This window comes from Solea solea, chromosome 3, assembly GCF_958295425.1.
Source record: "Solea solea chromosome 3, fSolSol10.1, whole genome shotgun sequence".
Lineage (NCBI taxonomy): Eukaryota > Metazoa > Chordata > Actinopteri > Pleuronectiformes > Soleidae > Solea > Solea solea.
In genome coordinates, this window is record NC_081136.1 from 13447753 (window position 1) to 13472467 (window position 24715).

A 24715-nucleotide genomic window follows, 5' to 3' on the forward strand; every position below is an offset into this window, starting at 1 on the left:
AGTAAGTCTGTGTCTTTTAGGTGGATTTAAAAACAGATTAAAAGCCAAGAAAAAAAACCTCATTTGATCAGTGGATTAACAAGTCTTGATTTGATGTAAAAATAACTGAGCTCCTCAATTGTTGCTCCAAACACAGACAGCTTGCTCCAACAGACTTCTCCTCTCCTGCAGAGGCTCCTCGTGCATGCACTCTCTGTCCACATTATTAAGTACACAAGAGGCATTTGATTGACAGCTGATGTGACAGGTGCCCTTCTCACACGAAATAGCAATATCCGAGAGGACATGCTAGATGCTGAACGCATGGAGACGAAAAGGAAGACACTGTCTTCAGGAGAAATGATATTGTATCATTTGCACTCACTAGCCACTTTATTAGGTCAGAGGGCAGCTAATAAAGTGGCAGGACTGTCGCCCGGGCAGGTCTTCTACTGCTGAAGACCATCTGCTTTAAAGGTTTGTGTTGTAAAAAGTGGTCTTCTTGGTAATCTGAATGACATAACTGCTTTATGTCAACCCAGTAAGGTCACTCTCCTGGGACCCCTGGCATCAACATGGCATTTCTCACCCAGAAAACTGCTCCTCACTGGAGAATTTCCCTTCACTTTTTCTATATTGGACCACTCTCTGAAATACTCCAACCAACAACAAAAAGAGTCACTTAAATTACATATTTTCAGGTTTTAACTTGAGCAGCTTGTCTGAGCTTATGTTTAAATGCACGAGAGTTGCTGCCACGTGATTGACTGACAAGATGTTTGCGTTAACATGCAGTTGAACAGGTGTACCTAATAAAGTGGTTGGTGGGTGCACGTATGTGTGTGTGTGTGAGATTTGTGCTCACTTTTGCACTGCAGCTCCACCATGGCCTGGTACCACTCGTCCTGGTCCGCCTCGTTCTCCGCGGCCACGGAGAAGCTCTCCGCGCGGGTGTAGAGTACTATCATGTGCTTGTTCTTGGAGTCGGCCCGCTTGTTGATGTTGAAGCAGGTCTCCAGCGCCACCGTCTTCTTCGGGATGGGGGCCTTACCGCGGAATTTCTTCTCGCTTTCGTAGTACTCCAGGCGGGCCGGGCCGCGCTCCGACGCGGCGCGGAGCACGAAGTACCGCCGGTGCATGGACTTTTGCTTGCGGAGGTAGCCGCTCTTGCGCACGTCCTCGTTGCTCTGGGGCTCGTCCATGTCACCCTAGCTTTTCTACCTTATTTCCGATGAAAATGAACTTAAAAAAACAAACAAAAACTATTTCTTCTGCGGTGCTTTTAGCAAGTTTAATAATTCAAACATCCCTCTATCCCACATCAACGCAGGCATGTGAGAGGAGGAGAGGCAGGAGACCAGACCTGGAGCAGGGGGTTCACTTCAGGCTGCAGCTACCGTTAGTTCTCCTCTTCTTTATCTTGTTCCTTCTTTCTTTTTCAACCTTTCTTCCCGCTCCAGCTCAAGTTTCCCAGCCGCACTCGAACGAGCACATGCGGCGACGCTAAGCGGCGCGGAGCTCCCCCTACTCTCCTCTACTGCTGCTGCCAGTGTTTTTAAAGCGCCGTATGAGCAGTTTAATCCCATTTACCGCACATTTACACAGTAATGTGCCGCAAGGAACTGCGCGTCTCTCCGTCTGTCTGCCCCCTCCACCCCTTGCTCGGCTCGGTTCGGCTCCGGTCGTGTTGCCGTAGCGTGGAGAGGAGAGGAGAGCAGCGGAGCAGCCACCGTGGAGCTGCAGCTCTGTCACTCACTCCCTCACTACTCTACTGTGTGGAGTACACATGGTGCGTTCACGGACGCAGCCGGAGCTCCGACAGCAGAGCCTCTTACATTTCCTCCTAATTGTTTTTAATCAATGAAATCACGATCTATTGATTTAATGATAACTAGAACTTAAATTTGAAACAAGATCACATTGTGTGTGTTGCACTGATACAAAAATACCACTTTCATTTATTTGTAATTGTTTTTTAGATTAGCTTTTATTGTTTTAATTGTTTTTATTCTCATATTGCATCTTCTCATATTGCATTTGCATGGTTGACTAATGCCTGTTATTTATTTACTTATTTAGTTAGTTAATTAGTTATTTTTGTAAATGTTTTTGTTTGATTTATATTGTTCCGACATTGTTTTAATTGTTTTATCACTATTTTAGGGGATTTATTTATATTCGTAGTCTGTTTATGTCTACATTTTCATGATAATCTTGTTTGTGTTGTTCTATGAACGCTGTGCATTATGGGGAGATTGCAATTTAGTTGTATGCTTGTTCATCTAATGTCACTATATGTTTTGCTCTTATCAAGTAAGTATAACAATTATAACAAGTTGCGCATGCATGTATTAAAATTTTAGTTATGTATGCGTATCGTAAACAAATCATCACTCTTGTCATCACACAATACACATCTCTGTGTAATACAGCCATTTCCATTTATTTTAAATAATTGTTCCCAGTTCCAGATGTCTACAACTCTTTTTTTTCTGATTCTGATTGTGTTTCATTCAAAAATGTTTTATTGTAATTTGTATTTTGTGATAGTTTTGTTTCAATACCACATACAGTATTTCCCGAAGTACGTGAACGCATCGCCAGTCCCAGAATGTGTGTGAAGTAGATCTCAGTGTTGCTGCTCCCAGGATTCCATCCTGCTCTATTTATTTAGAAAATCCCCTACTGTCATGTTTTATAGTGTTAATAAACAATATTTACAATGCACTGTACACTCAATTACTATATGACAAATTATTGATTTATTACTGTGAGGACAAACGTTAAATACATTTCATATTGAACTCAGCACAGAAGGAACACTGTGTAGATGTTTTGATGATAGATTCCTGTGAATGTGCAATTATTAGCTGCAGATTTAGCTGTTGTACTTAGGTAAATAAATGAATAAAATGCAGACGCGTTACTAGAGTCTGTGCACACAATGTCCCAAATCTGTCTAGACTGTCGCCGTGTGAGCTGACAATCCTCCATCAGTCACTGTTCACGTCAAGAAAAACAGCTTTTAATGCATTTTTATTTTATTAACTTCAGATTTGGACTGAGTTTGAGTTTCAAAGCAGCAATAAATGATTCAGATGTGTGAAATGGTGGAGTTTCTGACAGCTCCGAAAAGGGGTTTCTATCTTATGCAGTATGTATGCTTATGCAGTATGTATGTTGTTATGCAATAGAAGTAACCTTTACTCATGAGGTCAGGGAGAAGTGGATACCAGGCGCCCCCTGCTGTTTCAACACAGCATTACAGCCAGCTTTATTGGCACGTTACAAACCCCAATTTGTCATGCTTGTGTATTCTGCCTATGAGATTATTTTTCATGAACACATTTTAACATAAGTGAAGCAAACAAACACCAAGAGCCAAACTGTGTTGAGAAGCAACAAACGGATTTTATGAACATGAACACTTGTCATTATAAAGACAATGTAACACCATTCTCTCTTTTATTCATTATTTTTTTAAAAACAAAAATGCAAAAAAACAAAATTAACTTCCATGTGAACCGTAAAAAAAAAAGACATAGAGAAAAGAAAAGCGAGAGAACATTTTGGTCCAGTACATGAAGCAGTACATGACATTTATCGTGCACATTTATGTTAAGTTATTCTGAAATTGCTTTTACATTCAGTAGCATCTCCTTTAAAGCCCTCTAAGCGCATGCAGCCTGAGAGTGAAAAACAGAGATTATCCTTAAAAGAAAACAGCGACAAAAAGGTTTTGACACTTTTGCGTTACAGTTTAGTAATAACATAGTAACAGTTTTGGTAACGGAGATGTGATATTATGGCAATACCATCTTAACTCCAATGCAAAATCGTGTACTACCTTGGCAATAACAGGGTTTTAGTGTGTGTGTGTGTGTCTAAATTAAACAGTTTCAAATCAGTGTGTCCAAATAAGCATATTAACATGTGAATGACGACGCTCTTCTTCTAATAATGATTCTCCATAGCCTTTACACCAAGAGGTGCAATGTTGCTCTCCACAGGAAAACAAGTTATTCCTCTTCTTCTTTAAATAATATCCAGCTCTTTCTCTTCTTCTTCTACCAATAAGTCCCTGCCCATGCTTCCATCCACAGTTTAAAGTTCCCAGTGGCATTTTGAAGTCCGAAATCACAGTTCAAAGTTGCCCTTCGTTCTCATCCATCCGTATTCTTAATCCTTCAGGATCGCTGCGCTTCTTCTTCCTCAGATAATAATAATAATAATAATAATTTCCGTCAGTCTGTACACTGAAAGGTGTAATGCTGTCCTCCAAAGTTTAGAGTTCTTCATCACAGCTCCTGTTGGTTTTACATTTAGTGATGAGTACTCATGCTGTGTGACCTACTGTCTCTGTTCATTTACTGTGAAAGAAAATGTTCAAATCAGCTGAAAACATGTAGGAGATGGCACCCAACGAACGGCTGAAGACGGTCTTAGTCCCAACTAATAAACAAATTAGGAAAAGTATAGTTGTAAAATGCTGACTTAGCATTCCCAACTAATAATAAAGAAAACAGGAGGACAGCTAAGATGGTATTACCAAAATGTAACCTCTTCATTACGACACTATTACTGTGTCTTAGTGAACTGTAAAGTGTGACCAAAACAAACAAACAAACAGAAACGGTGACAAATGAAGATGTTCCACACACTCATGACAAAGAGAAGCCCAAAAATGTGTCGTCCAACACTAATTCACAGGCTGTTGTTTTTGTTGTTTTTGCACTTTTTTTAGCAGGAGATGAGAGCAAAGTAGCAGCAGCAGCAACACGTGTATAATATATATACTGTAAATATATGTGTGTGTGTGTGTTTTCCTGCAAAAATCATAGAGGCGTTTTTTTTCCTCGTGACCCCCGCAGAGCCCTGAGGTGGCGTCTACTGTCCCACATACAACTTTCAGCACGCGTCTCGTGGTACAAACACAGCAAGCAAACGCTCTCACACACACATACATACATACGTGGATATCGCAATTACATTCACACATTTCTTTTCTTTTTTGTTTTCCCCGCTACAAACACATAAATAGACAGAGAGGGGCAGAGAGGAGGGAGGGTGACCTGTAGGGACCTCAAACCCTCCATCAGGGGATGAAAATACTCCAGAGGCTTTGAAATGGCAGCGACTCCTCAAGTTCACTTCCCCCGGCTCCCACGGAGGGACGGGTGGGTGAAGTAAGGAGAGGAGGAGGAGGAGGAGGTGGTGTGGGGATCAGATGAAGGGATTTCGCGACGTCCCTTGGCTGGGGTAAACATTTCCCTGGAAGGCAAGAGATCCGGGGTGAGAACAAGCAGTGAGGCAATTGCTACACTTCCTGTAGCTTGCAAAACATACAAATGAGCCTCCGCCACCCAACTTTTCTTCCCTCCCTTGAAGTCTGTGTGTCGCTTGATTGCCGTACTCACAGTAAACGGGTTCACCGACATCGGACGTGGGACTTTGGGCTGAGAGTCGGACGCAGGAAAGGAGGCGAAACCTGCAACGTGCACATGGAAATATGTTTAAAAATGGTTCATGTTTAAACAGAAAACTGCAGACCAGAGTGATAAATGGTCTGCATTTACAGTACATAGTGCTTTTCGAGTCTTGGTGACCACTCAAAGCTGCTGTGCACTACAGTTACAATAACACTTTCACACAGTGCATATCACACATCTTTCACACCCCTCCACACACGGCCAGCTCAGCCACTGGGAGCAACAAGGGGTGAAGTGTCTTGCCCAAGAACAGTTGAAAGACAATTCACTCTACCACTGAGCTACTGTGTGCCGCAGAAGTACATCTGAATTCAACACATTTTCATATTTATCCTGTCAGTGAAAAAACAGAAAATCTTTTCTTTATATTTTATCTTTATATATCTGTAAAAAAAATGAGGGTTCAATTCAAAGAAAACTTTACTTTAAAAATAAAGTGTCCCACCTTTCCTAGAAGGGGGATTTGTGGCATACGGTAATATATTCAACACCTTCCATCTCCTATCGCTTTATCCTCCACATGAGGGTCGCGGGGTCACACCCTGGACAGATCGCCAGTCCATCACAGGGCCAACACATAAAGACGAACAGCCAATAACTCACACACTCACACCTACAGGCAATTTAGTGTGTTCAATTAATGCATGTGGGAGGAAGCTGGAGAACACGTGAACTACTGTGTGGCCCTGAAATGAATTCAGAGGGGGGCGGGGAAAAACCTAATATGAAATTCCCTTGCAAAAAAATTGACAGTGCTAGAAGTCCAAAGGCTTTTAAAATTCAAAATGTGGTGAGACAGATTTGCTTCCATAGAACTCCTGCTGAACTGCGTGTGTGTGAGTGAACTGGTTTGAAATAGGCCTCACAGCCTCCTGGTGTGTTTGATCTGCAGTCAGTTCACATAAAGCAAGCGACTGTTGATTCAGGATGCAGCAGATCCTCACTTTTACTTCAGGTTTTATGTTCAATGCATTTCATAGCAGCTTAGGGTATTTTTTAGTCACCTTTACTGAAATATACACATCCAGCATTTATGATGTACAAAATGTCACCACGTTTCCTCATTTATTGGCCACTTTATTAGCTTTTAACTGCTTGTTCACGTAAACCAATCACAAAGCAGCCAATCACAAAGCAGCAACAGACATGGTCAAGACGACCTGCTGAAGTTCAAACTGAGCATCGGACCTTGACTTTATGTGTTATTATACTATTATACTACTTTCTTGTTGAGATTGTATCTATTGTGTTAAGTAGAAAAGTTCATTTTAATAAAAGCGTGAAAGATGGAATGAGTGAATTAATGCAGAATTCACAGTAAATTGTGTTTTACTGATGAAAATCACAAAAGTGCATCAGTTTCACACAAACAGACATTTTACTATAAGATAAACTTTTTTCGCCAGACTTTTTCAAGACTTTCACACAAAATGCCAGACGATTCAAGACTTTTAAGACCTGGGCAAGCAGAAACTGCTGATCTAGAGCAAAAATTATATAAAAAGGCAACAGTAATTGTTATTAGCATTAATAATTATTGTAGGGATGCATCAATGTATCAAGTGTACAATAGAATTGGCCAATAATTTCCTTTTTCGACAAAAAAGTGTGATTTGTATTGATACAGACACCGATGTTTAATCTGCGCAGTCTATGCTGGATGAAATCTGATATCTGACTGATAGAAGAAGAGTGATTCCATGATCAAGAGGCAGTAATAAGGGTTATTTAGCTTCAGAAGTTATGTGAAGCTGTTTAAAATTTGTTGCACTTACTTTCTAATGCGAAGCACTTTGCGAAAGTTGCGACACAAACAGACTTCACTGGCTATTACGTAAATGTGCATGATTGAACTTGTGACGGTTCAATGATAGAGTGATTAAGTGAAGAGCTGAAAGACTTCAAAACGGTTCAGTTCCATCTAGATAGATATTATTTTGTATATCAAAACACAGCCATTTGCATTTGCGGGTATCAGTGTGTCAGTATATTAAAATGGAGGAGGAGCGCATGAGTTTAAGGGAGTAAAATATCTGTGAATGACCTCTGAGTTCAGGTCCACCATTAAAGGCAAATAAACTACTTTAAGATAAAAAGGCTTTTCTTGTTTAACAATATAGGGTTATTTCACATTACACGTCAAGGGCTTACTTTATAAAACTATAAAGAAACATTTTTAAAATCTCTGGCGACTCCTTGTGGTTGTTTGAAAACAAAGCAGAACTTGGGAAAAACAGGACAACGTTCTTAACTTGTACCCCAATGTTAGAAGTTCATATCTGACGAATAGTAATACAAAGGTTATTATATAAAAGTGTTTTTAAAATTCCATTTTAATAAATAGTCCAGTTTTTGTTTTCCAAATCTCTCTTGGTGTATCGTTACAGGCCTAATAATAATAATAATAACATAATAATGATGATAGTAACAGTTACCGTTGGCTTCCTGGTTGCTGGCTGCCTCGTGAGGAAATGCACAGTGGGTAGCAGGCGCAGGGAAGGCAGCAGATGGAGGGAAAACAGAAGTGGGCGAGGTGACGAACGCATTGGAGTCACCTGGAGAGAGAATATCCTCATCAATATTTGATCAATAATCATCCACAGCTGTACAGGTCAATGAGAGATAACTATATGTTACAACCGCCGAGTCCACAGGCTTCATAAATACATAATAATGGTTGAATAATTAAAATCAAGCTGAGAGGTCAGCATTCATGTAATGAGCCTTATATTCACATGGGATTATAAGGCTCAGATTTACGATGATACATTACAGCTTTCTTCAATCGTGTACTGTACTGTATCTGGAAATGGATGTTTTGATCATTTGATAAGTTTATTTTTTTTTTCTCCTTCCTTTACTCATCATGATTATATTTTCCTTTTTTTAAAAAAACAAACAAAAAAAAACAAATTTCAACTGTTGATGCTTCCATTTTGATTTGAGGAAAAATAACACAGATTATTATGATTAGCAATTAGAGGTGTATGAAAATATTGATATACTAATGATACTGTGCGGATTCTTTGATATGGACATATTCTTGACTGGTTTGGTGTTGTATTTAAGCCTCCGACCGCTAGTAGGCAGCAGCTTTCAATCAAATGACTCTCTTTCTCCTGCTACTCCTCACTTGACTTGAAGAAAACTGTATATTATTTATTATTATTACTACTATTATATTAACATTGTTGTTTCTTGTTTTTTTGATTCACTTTTTATTGATTTTAAAATACATCCTTTCCTTCTGCAAATGACATCCTCCAGACATACAATCAGTACAAGAATTGTGTAGAGGAGATGCACATCTGGAACAACCATAAACTCATTTACTATCATCCATAATCAGGATAGTTTCTCTTTAGAGTTTTTCTTTAATCATCCATATTGATATATCACACTATGTCATACAATCACCCCACGAAAAAAAGATTTGTTTACATACAGACTATGTCATATTTGTCAAAACAATACATCAAATAAAGTGTAGATGCTGCAGCATAAATAATTAGAACTAAATCAGTCCTAAAACAGAATGTGTGAAGTGTTTTTTTTTTTTGCCACTTTGAAGTGTTAAAAAGACGAGTTCAATGTCTGCAGGTCCGTGAACATGAGTCTCACCTCCTGAGGCGTTGCTGAAGGGGTTACTGGGTGAGAGGGCGACAGGCTGCTGGGAAGCAGAGCTGGAGCTGGAACTGAATGGGTTGGGGAAATCTGAGACACACACACACACACACACACACAGACAGGCAGAGAGGGGAGATGGGGGATATAATTCACAGTCCTTGGGGTTAACAGGGTACATTCCTGCCTATATTCAAACCAACGCTGCACTCTCAGACTCACTGATGAATCTAATTAGACTGATGGTGTGGTGTAAAGATGAAAGACAGTCTTGATTAGCAGGAGAGATCTATGGAGTCCATGGTCAGTACTTACTTGAAAAGGTTTGGGAGCTGGACACCGTATCGACACCCGGGGAGCTGCAGAAAAGCAGAAAAACGGAGCATCAATCAGAATATGACCTTCACGCGGCACCATACGCAAGCGATTTAAAAAAATAATCTGTCATGTCACGGTAACCAAGAGCTGATTGGAGAAGATGAGTTTTTCTCTTCTACCTGGCAGGAGTAGAGCTGGATGAAAGCCTGCTGCCGAAGATGGCGCTGTACTGTGGAGGGCCAGCAGGTGGAGCTGAAAAACAGGTGTTTTTTTTGGTGTTTTTACACAAGCCTCAGTGTGGAGTGTCACCTCAGGACTCTAACAAGTGCTGATTTATGAGATGGAGTGCAACTATTATCTTAAGAGAGTGGAGTTGAAATATCACAGAGAGTTCAAACTGTTGATCCTAAGCATGTAAGTCACGGGAGAACAAACGAGCTGTACAAACAGTCTGAATAAAACATGCTCTCTGCATTAAGCTTGATGTGAATCAAAGTGAGCTGGAGCAGAAAATCAATAATTACTCTGCCTAGCAGGGCAGGCTGTGATGAAGGTGCAACACAACAGAGCTGCTTGTGGAAAGCGCCGGGATTTCTGTGGTTGTTAGGACAAATTTGTTATGGGACAAACTGAACGAATCGACACGGTGCTTTGAATCAGTGTGTGCACGGTCCAGAATAGAACGCGCAAAAACAATGAGGATAATAATTCAGCTGCTAAAAGCCTTCGTATGTGGTGTAAAGATGTTATGAAACCTCGCCGAGCACGATCTTTACAGTATATCACACGCACACACAAACTCTCCCTCTGCACTCGACATGGTGTAGGAAAAAGCTCAGGTCTTTCACATTAGTCATTCCCAGAGACTGGGTGGGGACCTGCAAATGGGTTGTGAGAATTTATTTTCTGGCTCAGAGAATACATTTGCATAATTTGCTTTCAAGCTTTTTACTTAAAGCTGCAGTGAGTAACGTTTGGTCATTGTCGACGTTATAATGGTGCCTCTGTTTGGTCTGAACGGGAAACGATGTGTAACATTGTTTGTTTGCTGAAAACAGGCTCTGTCAAGCAAAACTATCAGACCTGACTGAAGGAGTGTTTGTGTGTATACAGCAGCAGCGCAGGGGCGGGCGGAGACCAGAGGCTTTAATCCCGTCAAACTGCTGAACGACTGGGTTTTCGGAGCAGTAGATTTCTTCTCTGAAACCGTTCGTGGACGCTTCTTTGTGTTTTCAGTCATAATCCAACCTGTTTGCTGTCGTCTGGCTTTAATAGCACAATGTTGCTGTTGCCACCGTCTGTCTTGACATAAAATAAATTACTTCCTGTGTCCTGGGAATGTTGCGAAACATTAATGTACTGAGAGACACAGAGAGTCATGTGGGGCTGATAGACTTAATCAGCATTGTGTAAACTCATTTGACACTGGTTTGACTGTAACATACATATTGTTTTATTCAATGAATCAACATTTATTGTTTTAATTGCATGTTGCAGCTGAGTATTGCTCACATCAGCATATGAAAAAAAAAACTGAATGTGTGAACATTGCTGTTAAAGTTCTGCTCATACACCCCCGACACCACCCCCCCCCCCCTAAAATCTACTCCTTAAAACTAAGAAAATCCAAAACACTTAATAATACATCTAATTTTTCAATTTGGGCCTTAATTGTACATTATCTTTAAAAAAAAAAATGTAAATGTTACATGACAACAGCAACATAAATATTACCTATTATTTTAGTCTTTAATTAACATTAACATTAGCATTAGTATGCACAGTTTTACTCCACTGAAAACAGTACATTTAGTTTTGGAACATACTGCTGCAACTTCTTATGTCCATGTAAAATATTAAAAAATAGTTGTTTTATTAAAAGGAAGCACTCCATTACAACTTGAAGTCCTGCAATACATAATGGAAGCCTTCCAACTATTCTAAGTGGCTGCAGTGCAGTAGGATACTTAATGTACTGTGATATATTTTAGCCTGATGGTTTAGATTTATTGTTCTGTTCGAGGTGATAAATCTAAGCAGTCATGAGAGGATTAATGAGGCAGAAAATAAACATCATATATTTATCCTTTTCCTTTTCGAATTTTTTTGTGACATGGGGGATAATTCTGCCTCTTAGAGTCATCGTCATTATTTTGATAAAAGGAAACACCAAAGAAAATAAGTCTATTTTTTTGAAACATCTATCAACAGGGTCCACTTTCGTTAGTGATTATCCAAAAAATGTGCTTTAATTGTACGTTATGTATATGCATTGACAGATTTCCAACATGCAGATACAACAGAAAACATTAGTATAAATATTAACACTTCATTTTAATATTAACATTTTCCTACCTGTGGTTGACGGTGTGTCGGAGAAGACGCTGTCCAGATGTGACACGGCAGCGTACCTGTCCTGGCCACCGGAGCTGCTGACCTGTGGTATCGTCTGGCCAGCGCTGGCAGGCTGCTGCTGCTGCTGCTGCTGCTGCTGCTGGGACAGAGACTGGGGCAGAGACTGTGGCTGAGGATGGTTCAGACCTCCAAAGTCCACGCTGAGAGACTTTGGGAAGGCCCTGAAGGGCCCCGTGGCCCCTGAGGCCGATACTGTACGACCTGAGAGCGAGAAATGAAGCGTCAGTCTCAGTGCAGCGGAAGCAGATAAAAGTGGAGAGGTTCTACTGATGCTTCAAAGACCGAAACCCAGAACAGTGCTTTTAAATCTGCAGAGACAAAGTCGCCTAAATCTTATGTAATTATACAAGTCATGACAAATTGTAGAACTGATTGTAGAGGGAAATACAAGGTCAATTTAGAGGGCATTAAAATACAGTGGTGTAAATAGGACGAGCAAAGTCAGCTACAGATTTTTCAGGAGGCAGATTTATTTAATATAAAATATTTAATTTATTATACTTTTTTTGGTATTTGTTTAATGTTCTACACACTCTGGTAAAATCCCTCAGCTCTACTTTGATCAGTATATAGAGTAGAACAATATCTCTGATTTTCCTCCAAATACTGCCAGCGTAGGCTCAGTTTTAGAACCACGGCTATAAACCAATTCATTTGTCATATTTAAGAAATAGAATGTCTTATCACGCTAATATCAAAACAACTCCCGGACATTTATCTGATGCTAGAAGAAACACATGACACAATAAAAGGAGAATAGTAAGGCAGACCACATCACATATGCTTTTTTTTTTTCAAGCTGCATTAGCATTGTCATGCTTCGAAGCTCCACAATGGCAGGATTAGCTTTACAAGTAGCATATCTGTCAATAACAAAAATATGACAAGGCAAAGCAGCAAGCCAACAAGTTCCTGAAGAGTCTTTAAATCACCAAACAAAAATAAACACTTGTCAGACAGGAACAAAGGCAGGAAATTACAGTCAACGTGATTCCAGGGAGCAAGCATTAGCCACAGAGCATGCTAGGGTAATGTTAGCATGTTAAAACAGCTTGTTTTTCTCTGTCGGCTGAAGATTATCTGAGGAAATAACTCATGCAAATGTCAGGCAGCATGTTTTCTGTGATATGATATAACATAAACTTCTCACAGCACTTGTTTGTGAGGTTACAACTTGAGTTGTGGGATTACAACTGTGGCCTACATAGTTTTAAGTACTTCAACGCCAACATGGAGAGAAATACCAGCCAGCAGCCCTCTCCTGACAGGGAGCGGCGGCTGCGGCAGCGGCAGCGGCAGCTACGGCCTAAAAATAGGGCGACTTTATACTTGATCATTTTCCTCTGAGGGAGCGGTAGGTATGTGTGTGTTTCTCCTTGACCCTCTGGGTTTCAGATCTGGACTTTGAAGTGGGAAACCTGACTGTCAAAGAAAAATATCAACCCCTGTTTCTGTCTGTGACTGTGACCAGCCAAGGCTCAGGCAACTGCATGACTACAGGGTGCTGTCGTCTCTCAAACTGCTCTGAAATAAAGTCAAATCTATACTTGCAATGCGAGAAATGGTCAGTGCCAGTGTGCCTGCAGTTCAGCAATGTATTATGAATGACACAGCATATGAAAAAGCTTATTGATCTCAGCCATTCAGCAGCACACACTCAAATCAAAAAAAGCATAGTCTGGAGCCATGTCTTACCTAAGGTAAAGTGGTTTTTGAAAGAGCTACTGGCTACAAGGGTGAGGAGGAGAGGAGAGAAAGAAAAGAGGAGACAGTGTCACTTTTTAATAAAAAACTGTTGTCCCTGCTGTTATCTGTGGCCAAGCTCTCTGTTGAATTTTAGCTTTTTATAATAAAAGGGAACCCAGTGTACTAAGATGATGTCATGGACCGAATTTAATCATCAAGCATTAGCATGCTGAAAAATATTGCTGCATGATTCTTTCCAAAAATGAATCTTTGAGAGCCAACGGCATCATCAGTGAAAAGATTCACCTTCACAACCCACTGACAAATGTTCCCACTGAACACGATAGAAAAGGGGCCTCATCGCCTTCTCCATTGATCAGTGGCTCTCAAATGATCCAACCTTAGGAGCCCCATTTTCCCTGAATAATCACATCACAAGCCAAAGTGTAACAGATTTGAGCCACTTAACAAAAGGCTCACTGAGAATACTGTATGTCCACCACTTCTGTGGTGTGTAAACTGCTCACTCTCCCACGCCAAATTCCCCAGAGAAAGTCAGCATTTTTAGCTCATGACGGCACGAGCTTCAGGTCTACTGCAGCCGTGTTTGGCAACTTTGTGCCACTCAGGTAAATCAGAACACAGGATTTCAAACACCGACATCTGAACTTAACAACTCCTGAATGCCATGACGTAAAATAGCTGATTTCCAATAATACATTTGAAGTGGCAAATGTAATATTAGAATATCATACACTTAAAGGGGAATTCCGGTATTTTCCGACATGTTTATAAATGTGTGTTTTTATGGATACAACCCAGAATGAGTGCTTGATTTCACCAGATTGTTATTGTAAGAGTCTGGCAACATCACCAAGGGCGTTAGTTCGATTACAAGATTGGTGGGGACACACTGCGCCGCTGTGTTGTCAGAGCACCACATCTCTCTTGTCACCTCTGTGACTCGCAGTGATGTTTCTGCTCGGCTGTGATGCGTTCACTGATGCTCGTAAAATCCGCTCGCTCACTCTCGCTCTCCTCTCACAGCATTCGGACATATATTTAGAGAAAGCCAGATTGTCCCTACCAATATTAGAGACAAGGCAATGTGTAAGTTTGCGCAAATGCTGAGAGGAATGTCGTAAGATTACACTACACAACTATGCCTTTACCTTTGGTCATTTTGCTGTTTAAAAATGCTTTACTGCGCACAAACTCCTGAGATGTTGAAAACTACAATAGCTAACCTGTCACATGGGAAGGGGCGTGTCCTTCAGAGTAAAAACTTGCCTTCAAGTGTAACGAGAAGAGAATATTCTGACATCACAAAAGACAAAATATCAAAATTAAGACAAGAAAAAAGGTGTCGCAGTGAGGGGACACACCTGATGGTCGCGGGAGGGCGGGGAAGGAGGGGGCGTGGCTCTGAGCCCCCAGCGCTGACGACAGGGAGCCTGGCCTCTGTCTTTCTATCCCACACAGTGTGGGGTCTGTAACGGAGAGACATCAGATAGAAGGTAAAAAGGTATAGATCAAATTTGGTCCCAAAATATCGATTCGTCCAATAAATTGCTGACCTTTCAGAGGGGGGTCTCGGAAGCTTTGGGAGCGCGACGGCCGAGCGGTGAACACATCCGTACGCATGTCGGCAGGTGAGATCGCCGGCACTCGATCCCACGGCGGCAGCTGAGCCTGGGACTGGGGTAAAAGAGAAAGGAGCAGATGGGAGGTAGAAGAGAAACACAAAGGCAGAAGAAGTGAGCTGCTTTCACGTGCTCTCAATAATTCATAAGCAGAAGCTTTGATGTTGAGGTTACCTGGGCCCTCTCAATGTCCAACCCATCAGTCTGTGTCTCTCTGTGGAGGCCAGTTCATGCTCATTTCTTCATCTATTCTCATTTTCTCTCTTTGAACTACTTGTCACTTCTCTTACAACAACCACTTTCTCTTTTGTTTCCTCATCCTCGCACTTTCACTACCCCTAACTTCTCTCATATACAATCCATTACATGCACAATAAGAACACATCTGCGATCAGTGATCCGATAACATGAGGTCAGCCTTCAGCAGCACTGTTCACACCTGGCATTAAAATGACTAACTGACTGGCTTCCCCTTGCCCTTTATTCAAATACACACGCACGTTCTGACTGTTTACAAGAACAAATGTGTCTGACTGCACTCATGTGTCTGCTGTGTGTGTGTTGGTGTGTATGCGAACGAGAGAAAGACAAGAGACAAGAGCTCGAGTTTTTCCTCGCGCTGCTGTAACATGAAATAAGTTATGTTAATATTTTATGAACAGATTACCTCTGTTGTTAAAATGAGCTCTTTCGACTTCGCCTTTTAGCCAAAGTAAAGCCCTTTCTTAAGCGGCAAGATTTGGAAACTGCAATCCACGCTTTTATTAGCTAAAAGGCTTGACCTATGACCTATGACCAATGATTCTGATTCTGATCACTGACCTGAGAGTTTTTAAAAGTAAACTCAATATTTAGTTGATATAGTGGTTAGCAAGAAGACACAGGTTTGTGACCTGGTCAGAAAGTCTTTTAAAATTTAGCAGCACAGTGGCATATTCCATCTTTTCTTAACTGTACGTTTTCAAATCGTGTACATTATTTTTACTATGTATTTTAATCCTGCTAGTTTATAGAGTGTTTTTTTTATGTGAAAGTCTTCGAGTACCTTGCGGCTATTGTAAAGTGCTATATGAATAAAAATTGATTGATTGATAATATTGTGGCAGTGGATGCTGTAGGACCATTCAGACCTGTTGGGATCTTTCAGGGTGCATGTTCATACCAGGTCTGAAACGATTAATTGATATACTGTATATCGATTATTGATCAATTACTAAATTAATCATCAACTCATTTTATAATCGATTAATCCGTTTGAGTGTTAGTTTATTATTCAAACAGGTTTCTCTGATTTTTCGGGTTCTTGAATTTGAATATTTTCTGGTTTCTTTGCTCTATATAACAAAGAAATCATTAAAAATGTCATACTTTTAGTTTGTGAACAAAGTAAGACATTTGGGAACATCATCATTTCCTGGTTTAGGAACATTTTCTGACATGTGATCATTTAAGCCTCTTACCAGTGGCCTTGTGGACCGTGCATTGGGGGGCATGTTGTGGGCGGGGACCTGATTGGCTAAGGGACCAAGGGAGGGCGGCATGGCCTGGACCCCTGGGCTCCATGGACCCTCCACATCCCGCCGGTTTTTGCTTTTGGAAAAATGCCTGCAAAAGATGATGTATGAAGTGGGTCTGTGTGACTTAAATGGCATCATATTAAAAAAGAAAAAAAAATCCTGGCCAAAAATCTTTGAAGAATTTGAAGCTTAACCCAGCTTCTTTTTTTTCATACACACACAGGGAGCAGCTATTTTATATTATCTTTGTTTTAAACAGTGGATATAAGTTTGCCCTTTCATTGCATCAGACAAATGTGGTCAGATCAACAAATAGTAACTGGACAGAGTCATTTTTATAATTCCTTTAGCTGTGGTGCTTCAAAGTGATGGCTAATACTAGCTCATAATTTGTCATATCAAACATTTAATCTTCCACATTTAAATGTTCAATGATGATGATCACATACACGGGTGCCTGTAATCTCACTCATGACTTTATTCATAATTAGACATTATTCAGATTAAGGTGTTGCTGGGTTTACATGTTGTTGCAGAGCATAATCCAGCTATTATTTATGTCCAAATTATTTGGACATTATAATGCTATTAAATCTCATTAGTCTACAAATCTGATCCTGTGTTAATCAGATTACAGTGTATTCCCAGTATGATCCTAATCAAGTAAAAGTGATCAGGAAAAAAAAGTGTTAACATGAGAGTATTTTATTCGCATTCTTGTCTTAATCTGGTTAATGTCAGAATACCGCCGTGTATAATAAGACATTATTCAGGTTATGGTGCTAATAGAATATTCCCATATTCATGTACACATGAATTTTATAGAGCACAATCTGATTATGACTCAGGTCCAAATTGCATCTACTGCAGTGAAAACTCCAACAGGATGTGATAATCTATTTTAATCTGATTAGTCTACAATTCTGATCCTGCCTTAATCAGATTACTGTGTATTCCAAGTTTGACCTAATTCGTGTTAAAGTGATCGGGGAAAAAAAAAAAAACTGTTGACGTGGCAGTGTCCTATTCAGGTTGTGTTAATCTGGTTATCATCAGAATACTGTTGTCCATGTAATTTAGACGCCTTTGGAATGAATCTTTCCATAGTGTTGACTGTGACTTGTGGTTTGTTTGTAGACATGTCGCCAACAGTGTGTTGACACGGCCAAAGTTCTCAACAAGTGGGGGATATTTTCCCTATCAGAGATTTCAAATATCTCTGACTGTGAATAACAACTCAGATGCTGATGTAAACAACTTTTCCCTTTGCCTGGTAATCCTTCTAATCGTTTCAAACTAAAGGCATGAGACGTCAAACTCATGGACACGCTGGAATAAAAGTTACAGGGTCAGCAAAAACACAATGATGCATTCAAGTGTCTGTGCATTCAAGAGTTTATCTGTCAAATGAACACATTCTGATGACCTGGGAACCTGTATTAAGCATTTTTACACCAAAAATTAATCTGGAATCAGCAGAGTGATCGATATTTTAAAACAATTATCGGTTGTCGTCGCCTTACTCGGCTCAAAGCTTGCGCTCCAGCTCATGTAGATCAGCGAATCAAAGTGAATCCTCACCATTTCTTCTTCTCATATTTGTCCTGCAGGAACTCTTTGAACTTCTGAGAGTCCTTCATGTCGGAGCAGCTGTCTGTCTTTGGGTCAAACACGCACAGCCACGTCCTCCTCCCAATCTGAACACACACACACACACACACACACACACACACTTTAAATTAATTTATTTGGACAAAAATGACAAAAATGAGTATTAAACACTTGCAACATCACAACAAAGTCAGGTGATTGAAACAAAGACAATTAAATGATCCATTGTTCTTTGTCTGAAAGTGTAAACTATTGAGTCTTACCCCGTTTTTGCATCATGATTTTAAATGTACAGTAAATGTTATCACATTCATATAAACTACTCAAACACTGTTTTTCTCTCAGTTTAGTTCTGAACACTGTTAGGTAAAAGTTAGTTTTTAGGTTTTTTAATGTGCGAGTAAACACATAGGAGTCGTGCATCTTGGGGGAAAGTCATGGTGCACTGCTCGCATCAGATGAAGTCTGTGTCTAATCGATGGAGCATAAAAGTCAAACCATAATCGCCACTTTTGTTTGGCATTTAGCCTCAGCGAGTCCTCTCACAAACATAAACAGGCTTTTTCATCAGTGATTCATCTCCGGCGCCAAAGTCAGAGTGCGGCAAATATTACTGTGCCTGTGAATCATGACCAGCTGGATCTCTCCTCAGAGGACAGGGAGGAAAAGGCTGGACGGTGCACACCTCTGCCTCTCCTCACACACATACACACATTGACTTGCATTCATTTGGCCTGCCTAGCCAAAGCCTTATACCTAACCTTAACTATCACCAGTTAATGCCTAAATTCAACCTTAACTTAAGCACCATTCAAATCTGAGTCCTCAACATAACCGGTTTCTCACATATTAAGTTCTGCCTCATTGGGACGAGTTTTCAGTCTCCATGACGACGACTGGTCCTGACAAGGTCAGTGTTTATGCCAGAAAAGGCCCCAAATAAGGGAGAAAATACAAGTACACACACACACAAAGACACACACAAATCCAAGCCAACAGGGAGCTGATAAAACTGGACAGCACTCATCCTGATAGCCTGAGACGCTTCACACTTTATCTGTGTGATAGGAGCTCAGGAGCGAGCACTGCTCTAGCCAGCACAGACACATTCTTTTTTAAACAGCACGACCGTCAATCAATATCAATAACACACCACACCAGGATACCAGGAAAAGGATATTATTTAGAATACAATTAGATCGTCAAACAGGAGAAATTATGAAAATGTGCATATTGACAAGCCTGTTAAATATTCCATGAGGTCAGACAACAGAGCAAGGTCGCCGGGTTGCCAAAGTAATGAGCGCAGCAGCTTGGTAGATACTGGATTTTTGCCCCTAATATCAATGTTTGGACATTCGGAAATTGAAATAGCAATCTGTCTGCAGGGGAGCCGAAAACACGAATTCATTTTCATCAAGCAAAAATATCGATTTTTGTATTCACAGTTGAGAGCCGATCAATAAAAATGGAATTTCAAGACGAGACTTTGGACCGAAAAGGAAATTATTTTAGGCATTTCCCTACACTTCAATAAAACAATGAGCTGATTGTTTAGATGATTAAGTAGGGGCAGCCCATGGCCTAGTGGAAAGGGAACTTGGCTTTTCACCAGAGGGTTGCCAGTTCAAATCCTGACAGGTACCAATTCACTATTGCTCCCCATTGACAGGCATCCAGTAAGAAATCTCTCCCAAATCAGATACGCAGTAGTGACACATAGAGAGAGAGAGAAGCTGAAAGGAAAGAAAAACGTGATTCTTAAATGACGTAAAGTGATGCCTTCATCTGCTCATAGTTATTTGTTTTTCACTTTTCAACCAGAATCACTTGAATTTAGGGTGGGAAAAGCATATTAACCAATGTTTGGGAAGCTCCTGACACACACACAGGTTCACGCAGCTATCCTTTATAGGACCAAACCAAAGCATCATCCTTAACCTTAGCCATTAAGTTAATGCTTGACCCGAGCCTTGGCCAAACCACAAATCATCTTAGTCCAGAACATACATAGAAATGAGCTTCTGCCTCTTTAGGACCCGGTTTCTGGCCTCCATGGGGACTACTGGTCCTGACAAGGTTAGTGTTTCTGCCACAAATCCAAGCACACACACACACACACACACATATGGAGAGAGAAAGGAAACAGACGGTGGTTTGGGTGGGACACACAGAGCTGGCCCTTTTGTTTCTCGACGCTGTGCGAGCATTCTTCCCGAAAAAGCTCGACCACAAAGACTGGTTTTACTGGTAGCTGTGAGCGACGTTTCATATTCCATATCAGACACTTTAAACTTGTGCCAAAAGAAGAAAAAAAAAACACAACAAAAGCGATGTGCTGCTGTTGCTGCGTCTGATAAGTGACCTTGGGTCCTGACACAAGTGTGAGCAACACAAAACCACAGAAAACAAAAAGGTGTCCCACCGCCACCTGAAGCTCCAAGTGGGCCATCGCGTCACTCACCTCGTTGCCATGGTTCTGCAGGAATTCCACTTCCTGTTGGGAGAAGGTTGTCATGGAGATAGACTTGACTCTGTGGGGAGGGTTGAGGCCTCTCCTGGGACACAGGGAAGAGACAGAGAGAGGAATTTGGATGAAAAATAACACCAACAAATGAAGACGTGTGCTCTTTCCGTTGCCTGCGAGACGCGACGTGAGGACAGAGCAGGTGAGGGAGGAAGGTTTGAACACGTGACATGGGCAGATTTGTACTTCTCACACACACACACACACACACACACACACACACACACACACACACACTCCTTATGAAAGAGCATCACGTGATTTCATCGTCATCAGAACCCATTTGTGCTCCTCCATGCTGGGAACATAAAGTGGGTCACTGCTGTAGGTGTGCTGGATTGCGCAACAATAACGAGGGATGTATCTACGGCTGATGTCCATCTTTAGAAATGAGAGCAGCTGACACATGTCGGCGATGTCGTATACGCGGGCTGATGATATCTGGAGCTCTCGTCTGAGAAAACAAGTTTAAAAATGACACAACACAAAACTTCCCGAACTGAAATAAACATTTACCAAACAACACTGTCCATGGACGATTTTAGAAATCAGTGCAGCCGATGGCTGATAATTGATGCTGATTTTCCCCCCTCTATAACAGTTTAATGAGTAACCAGACACTAATGGTCTAATGAAACTGGTCATCAAGCTTGAAATGTAGAATTTGTAATAACTGATGAAATTATTGTCAAAAAATTGGCCAACAAAAACAGTCTACCTCTAGTCCACATAATTCACATGACCCCTAAAGACATGTGCAGCACATTCTGGTCACGTGACTTCACTGGTACATAATGTCTCATGTGCAGCCTAAATTAATTATGGGATTGTCGATCAGGGCTGCATCGATTACTCGATGAATATTTTTGAATATTCGTGAATATTTCCCGGTTTCTTTGCAAGACGATTAAAACTGAATCATTTTGGTTTGTGGACAAAACAAGACCTTCGAGGACATCACGATGTCCTGGTTTGGTAGACACTGATCGACACTTTCTGACGTTTTACGGAACCAACAGGTGCTCGATATCATTCGCTGCAGCCCTGTGTTCTCGATAGTCATCAGATGGTTTTCCTTTTGTGGTGGAGTGGTTTTGACCAATAACAGACCAATACCTATACTACATGCATTATCAGACTAATGTCAATGCTGAATGTGGTATCTGCTTGTCTCTAATGGTAATAATGATAAAGTCTTTTCTTGAGGAGAAGGAGGAAGAGGTTAGTGCTGGGACTGGGCTAAACATGCAGAACAAAATGTGACAACACACACACACACACACACGCTCAGACATACACGCCCACATTGGAGAGGAGCCTAGAGAGAGAGAGAGGGAGAGAGAGAGAGAGAGAGAGGTAGTGTCAAACCTGCACCATGACGAAATGAAACGTAACTGAGATCTGTGCCGTTTATGAAGCTGCTGGAGGACACGCATGAGAGAGAGACTGCGTAAATGAATGCGCGCACACACACACACGTTGCGCTGTTGCATCACACCAACACTCCCTGTTTACGCTGAAAAACAAGCGCCTGTCAGTCCATTATTGGTGTCAAGATAATTCTCAGGCCTGCTTTACTTTTTACAGCTGAGCTCCAGCAGCGTGTTTGCTGTTTGTCTCACTCTCTCACACACTCACACACACACACACACACACACACGCGCGCACACACACACTCACATTCTCACACACACACACACACACACACGAAGATGCTGCTGAATGTGCAGTAAATAAAAGCAGCAGGAGGACAGAAGAGGAGGAGGAGGAGGAGGCTCCTCTCGGTACTCACAGCATTCCGGAGCACGACGTGCACACGAAGCTTCCCACCGTGATGTCGGTGTAAGTCACCCCGGGCTGGCTGCACTCGAAGCAGTGTTTGTTTACTCCAGACTGGGCCAGCTCCCGAACCTTACGGGCGCAAATCTCCTGGTTGTCCCGGTGTTTTCGGTTCGACATTTTGAATATGATTTTTTTTTTTTTTTTACTCTAAACGTCGCTGGTTGCCGTGGCGGTTCAGGCTCGGTGTTACCGCCGGGTAACGCCTCCCTCCTCCTGGCTCCCCGCCGCTCCTCACCTCGCCTTCATTTGTGGAGGAGCTTTTACGCTGCGGCTTCAACCCCAATGCATGGCTGCACAGAGAGGAGCGACAAGTTAGAGAGCGCGAGCTCCGTGAGCTCCACACACACACACACACTCTCTCACTCACGCACTCACTCACTCACACACGCATAAACCGGAAATGTTTGGCATTCCCTTCAGAATAAAAGCCAAGCATAACAGGTGGCGCGTCAGGTTTAAGTAACGGTGTCACTGAAGTAAGTTGCCTGTTTCTTTAAAAATATATTCCACTATAAACACTGGTTATCTCATCAACATTGTTAGTAGGTCAGCTCTATGTTTGAAAGAAAAAAAACGATTTAATTTACATAACATCTGATGTGGGTGTTTTTTTAAATTATTCTTTCCATATTTATTGTATTGGTCCAGTGGTTCTGTTGTCTGTCGTGTATTTTAAAGGTCCTGTACATCATTTGTGAAATTGTGACATCTAAAGACAGAACTGCAGATTGTACCAACCATGGTACAATCTGAGTCCACATACCACAGAGCAGGGGTCTCAAACTCAAATGACCTGAAGGCCAATGAGTGTCAAGTCTGGTCATGGGGGAAAAAAGTTCACTTATGTGGGGATATTAGCTTAAAAGGATGTCACAATATTCCGTCATATTTCACAGAATTTCAAAGTACAAGTGTTTGTTGTGATATGGAATGATACACACTTACAATATAATATATTTATGATGCAAATTGAAATGATTGACAATAATGATATGGACAACCGCAATAAAAACACTTAACATTGTATGTTGTTTGTAAGGTTTATGTTTTAAACACAAAACACACCCTCTGGCTGGTTTGTCCATTCAGGCTCCCGTAGAAACAAGACAGCCCAAGATGGCAGCCCTCTTAAATCAAGACCCTTGCCTTTTAATTTGACGTAAATATACACGTATACAAACATACTTATTGGTGGTATCAATATATTATGTTTACTTACATTTTTAATGTTTTTCTTTCACATTTTCTACATTTGTCATATCTGTAAGATGTCAAAAGATGTCTCAAAACTGCAAATCTATGCAAGTTATAAAGTGATTTATAAGGGAAATAAAAGCAATTACTAAAAGCAGACATGGTAATCAGATTATACATGTAACATAAAACACAAAGTTAAACATTAAAATCGAAGCAGCTAAAGAGAACTTTGACAACAGAGCCAGGATTAAAAATAAGTCTGTGGTGACATGTGATGTGACTTTGGTAAAAATTTGCAATTGATTATGCAAATGTCTTCTGTGGTTTCAGTTCATGTCATGTTGTTTTTTGAAAAAGCCACCGGATGTGACACCATGGATCCTGTCTGACTTGACACTTGGACAGATGAGACGGGGATCTCCTCCTGTCAAAGACAAACACAAACCTGCCGAGTTGCCAAGTTTGACATGGTCCGAAAACCACTCTTTATTTGTCTTTCAGAACCGCAGACTGTCTGCTGCGCTCTGAATGTGCGCCGTTTACGCACGAGTTCCCCCCCCAGCTCTGTGTTTGTTTTTGGCGCAGCGCTGCGCTCCTGAAGCGTTCTGGAAAAGGAGGCGGATTATTTTTAAGGGACTCAGCACAAGGCCAGCTGGGTACAGCCAGGGAAGACAAAACAAGCAGACATACATTCATAAAACAGTTTTTTATTGGTTACCTTTTTGTATTATTATTACACTTTTTTTCCCCCTGATTTTCCTGAAGTTTATGATACTTTCTTTGTCATCAATCTTATATTCCCAGTGTTTGTCAGTGTAGGGCAACATATTTGAAATAAACTCCCCTACATTATTTATTTTGATGGAG

General features: G+C 41.0%; 2 protein-coding genes across 3 annotated transcripts in view; both read right to left on the reverse strand.

The window, feature by feature from the left end:
* Nucleotides 1–1750, reverse strand: part of si:ch73-335l21.1 (insulin receptor substrate 1-B) — a 47862-nt gene extending 46112 nt beyond the window's left edge. The window contains exon 1 of the mRNA XM_058624784.1: nucleotides 845–1750. Within this exon, the coding sequence (XP_058480767.1) occupies nucleotides 845–1181 (337 nt within the window). The 5' untranslated portion in view covers nucleotides 1182–1750. The remainder of the gene's footprint in view (nucleotides 1–844) is intronic.
* Nucleotides 1751–3370: 1620 nt separating this feature from the next.
* agfg2 (ArfGAP with FG repeats 2) lies at nucleotides 3371–23021 on the reverse strand. 2 transcript variants are annotated; one of them, XM_058625567.1, is made up of 14 exons: nucleotides 22602–23021; nucleotides 20747–20840; nucleotides 18253–18368; nucleotides 16615–16759; nucleotides 15089–15209; nucleotides 14897–15001; nucleotides 13521–13553; nucleotides 11766–12026; nucleotides 9590–9662; nucleotides 9408–9451; nucleotides 9090–9182; nucleotides 7904–8023; nucleotides 5397–5467; nucleotides 3371–5250 (listed from the first exon to the last, which is right to left on the reverse strand). In XM_058625567.1, exons 1-14 carry the CDS (start codon nucleotides 22766–22768, stop codon nucleotides 5203–5205), a joined length of 1491 nt encoding a protein of 496 aa, XP_058481550.1. In that variant the 5' UTR covers nucleotides 22769–23021; the 3' UTR covers nucleotides 3371–5202. The 2 variants fall into 2 exon arrangements, with proteins under 2 accessions (XP_058481550.1, XP_058481552.1); XM_058625569.1 differs by lacking the exon at nucleotides 13521–13553 and having other exon boundaries at nucleotides 22602–23020.
* Between the last annotated feature and the right edge of the window lie 1694 nt (nucleotides 23022–24715).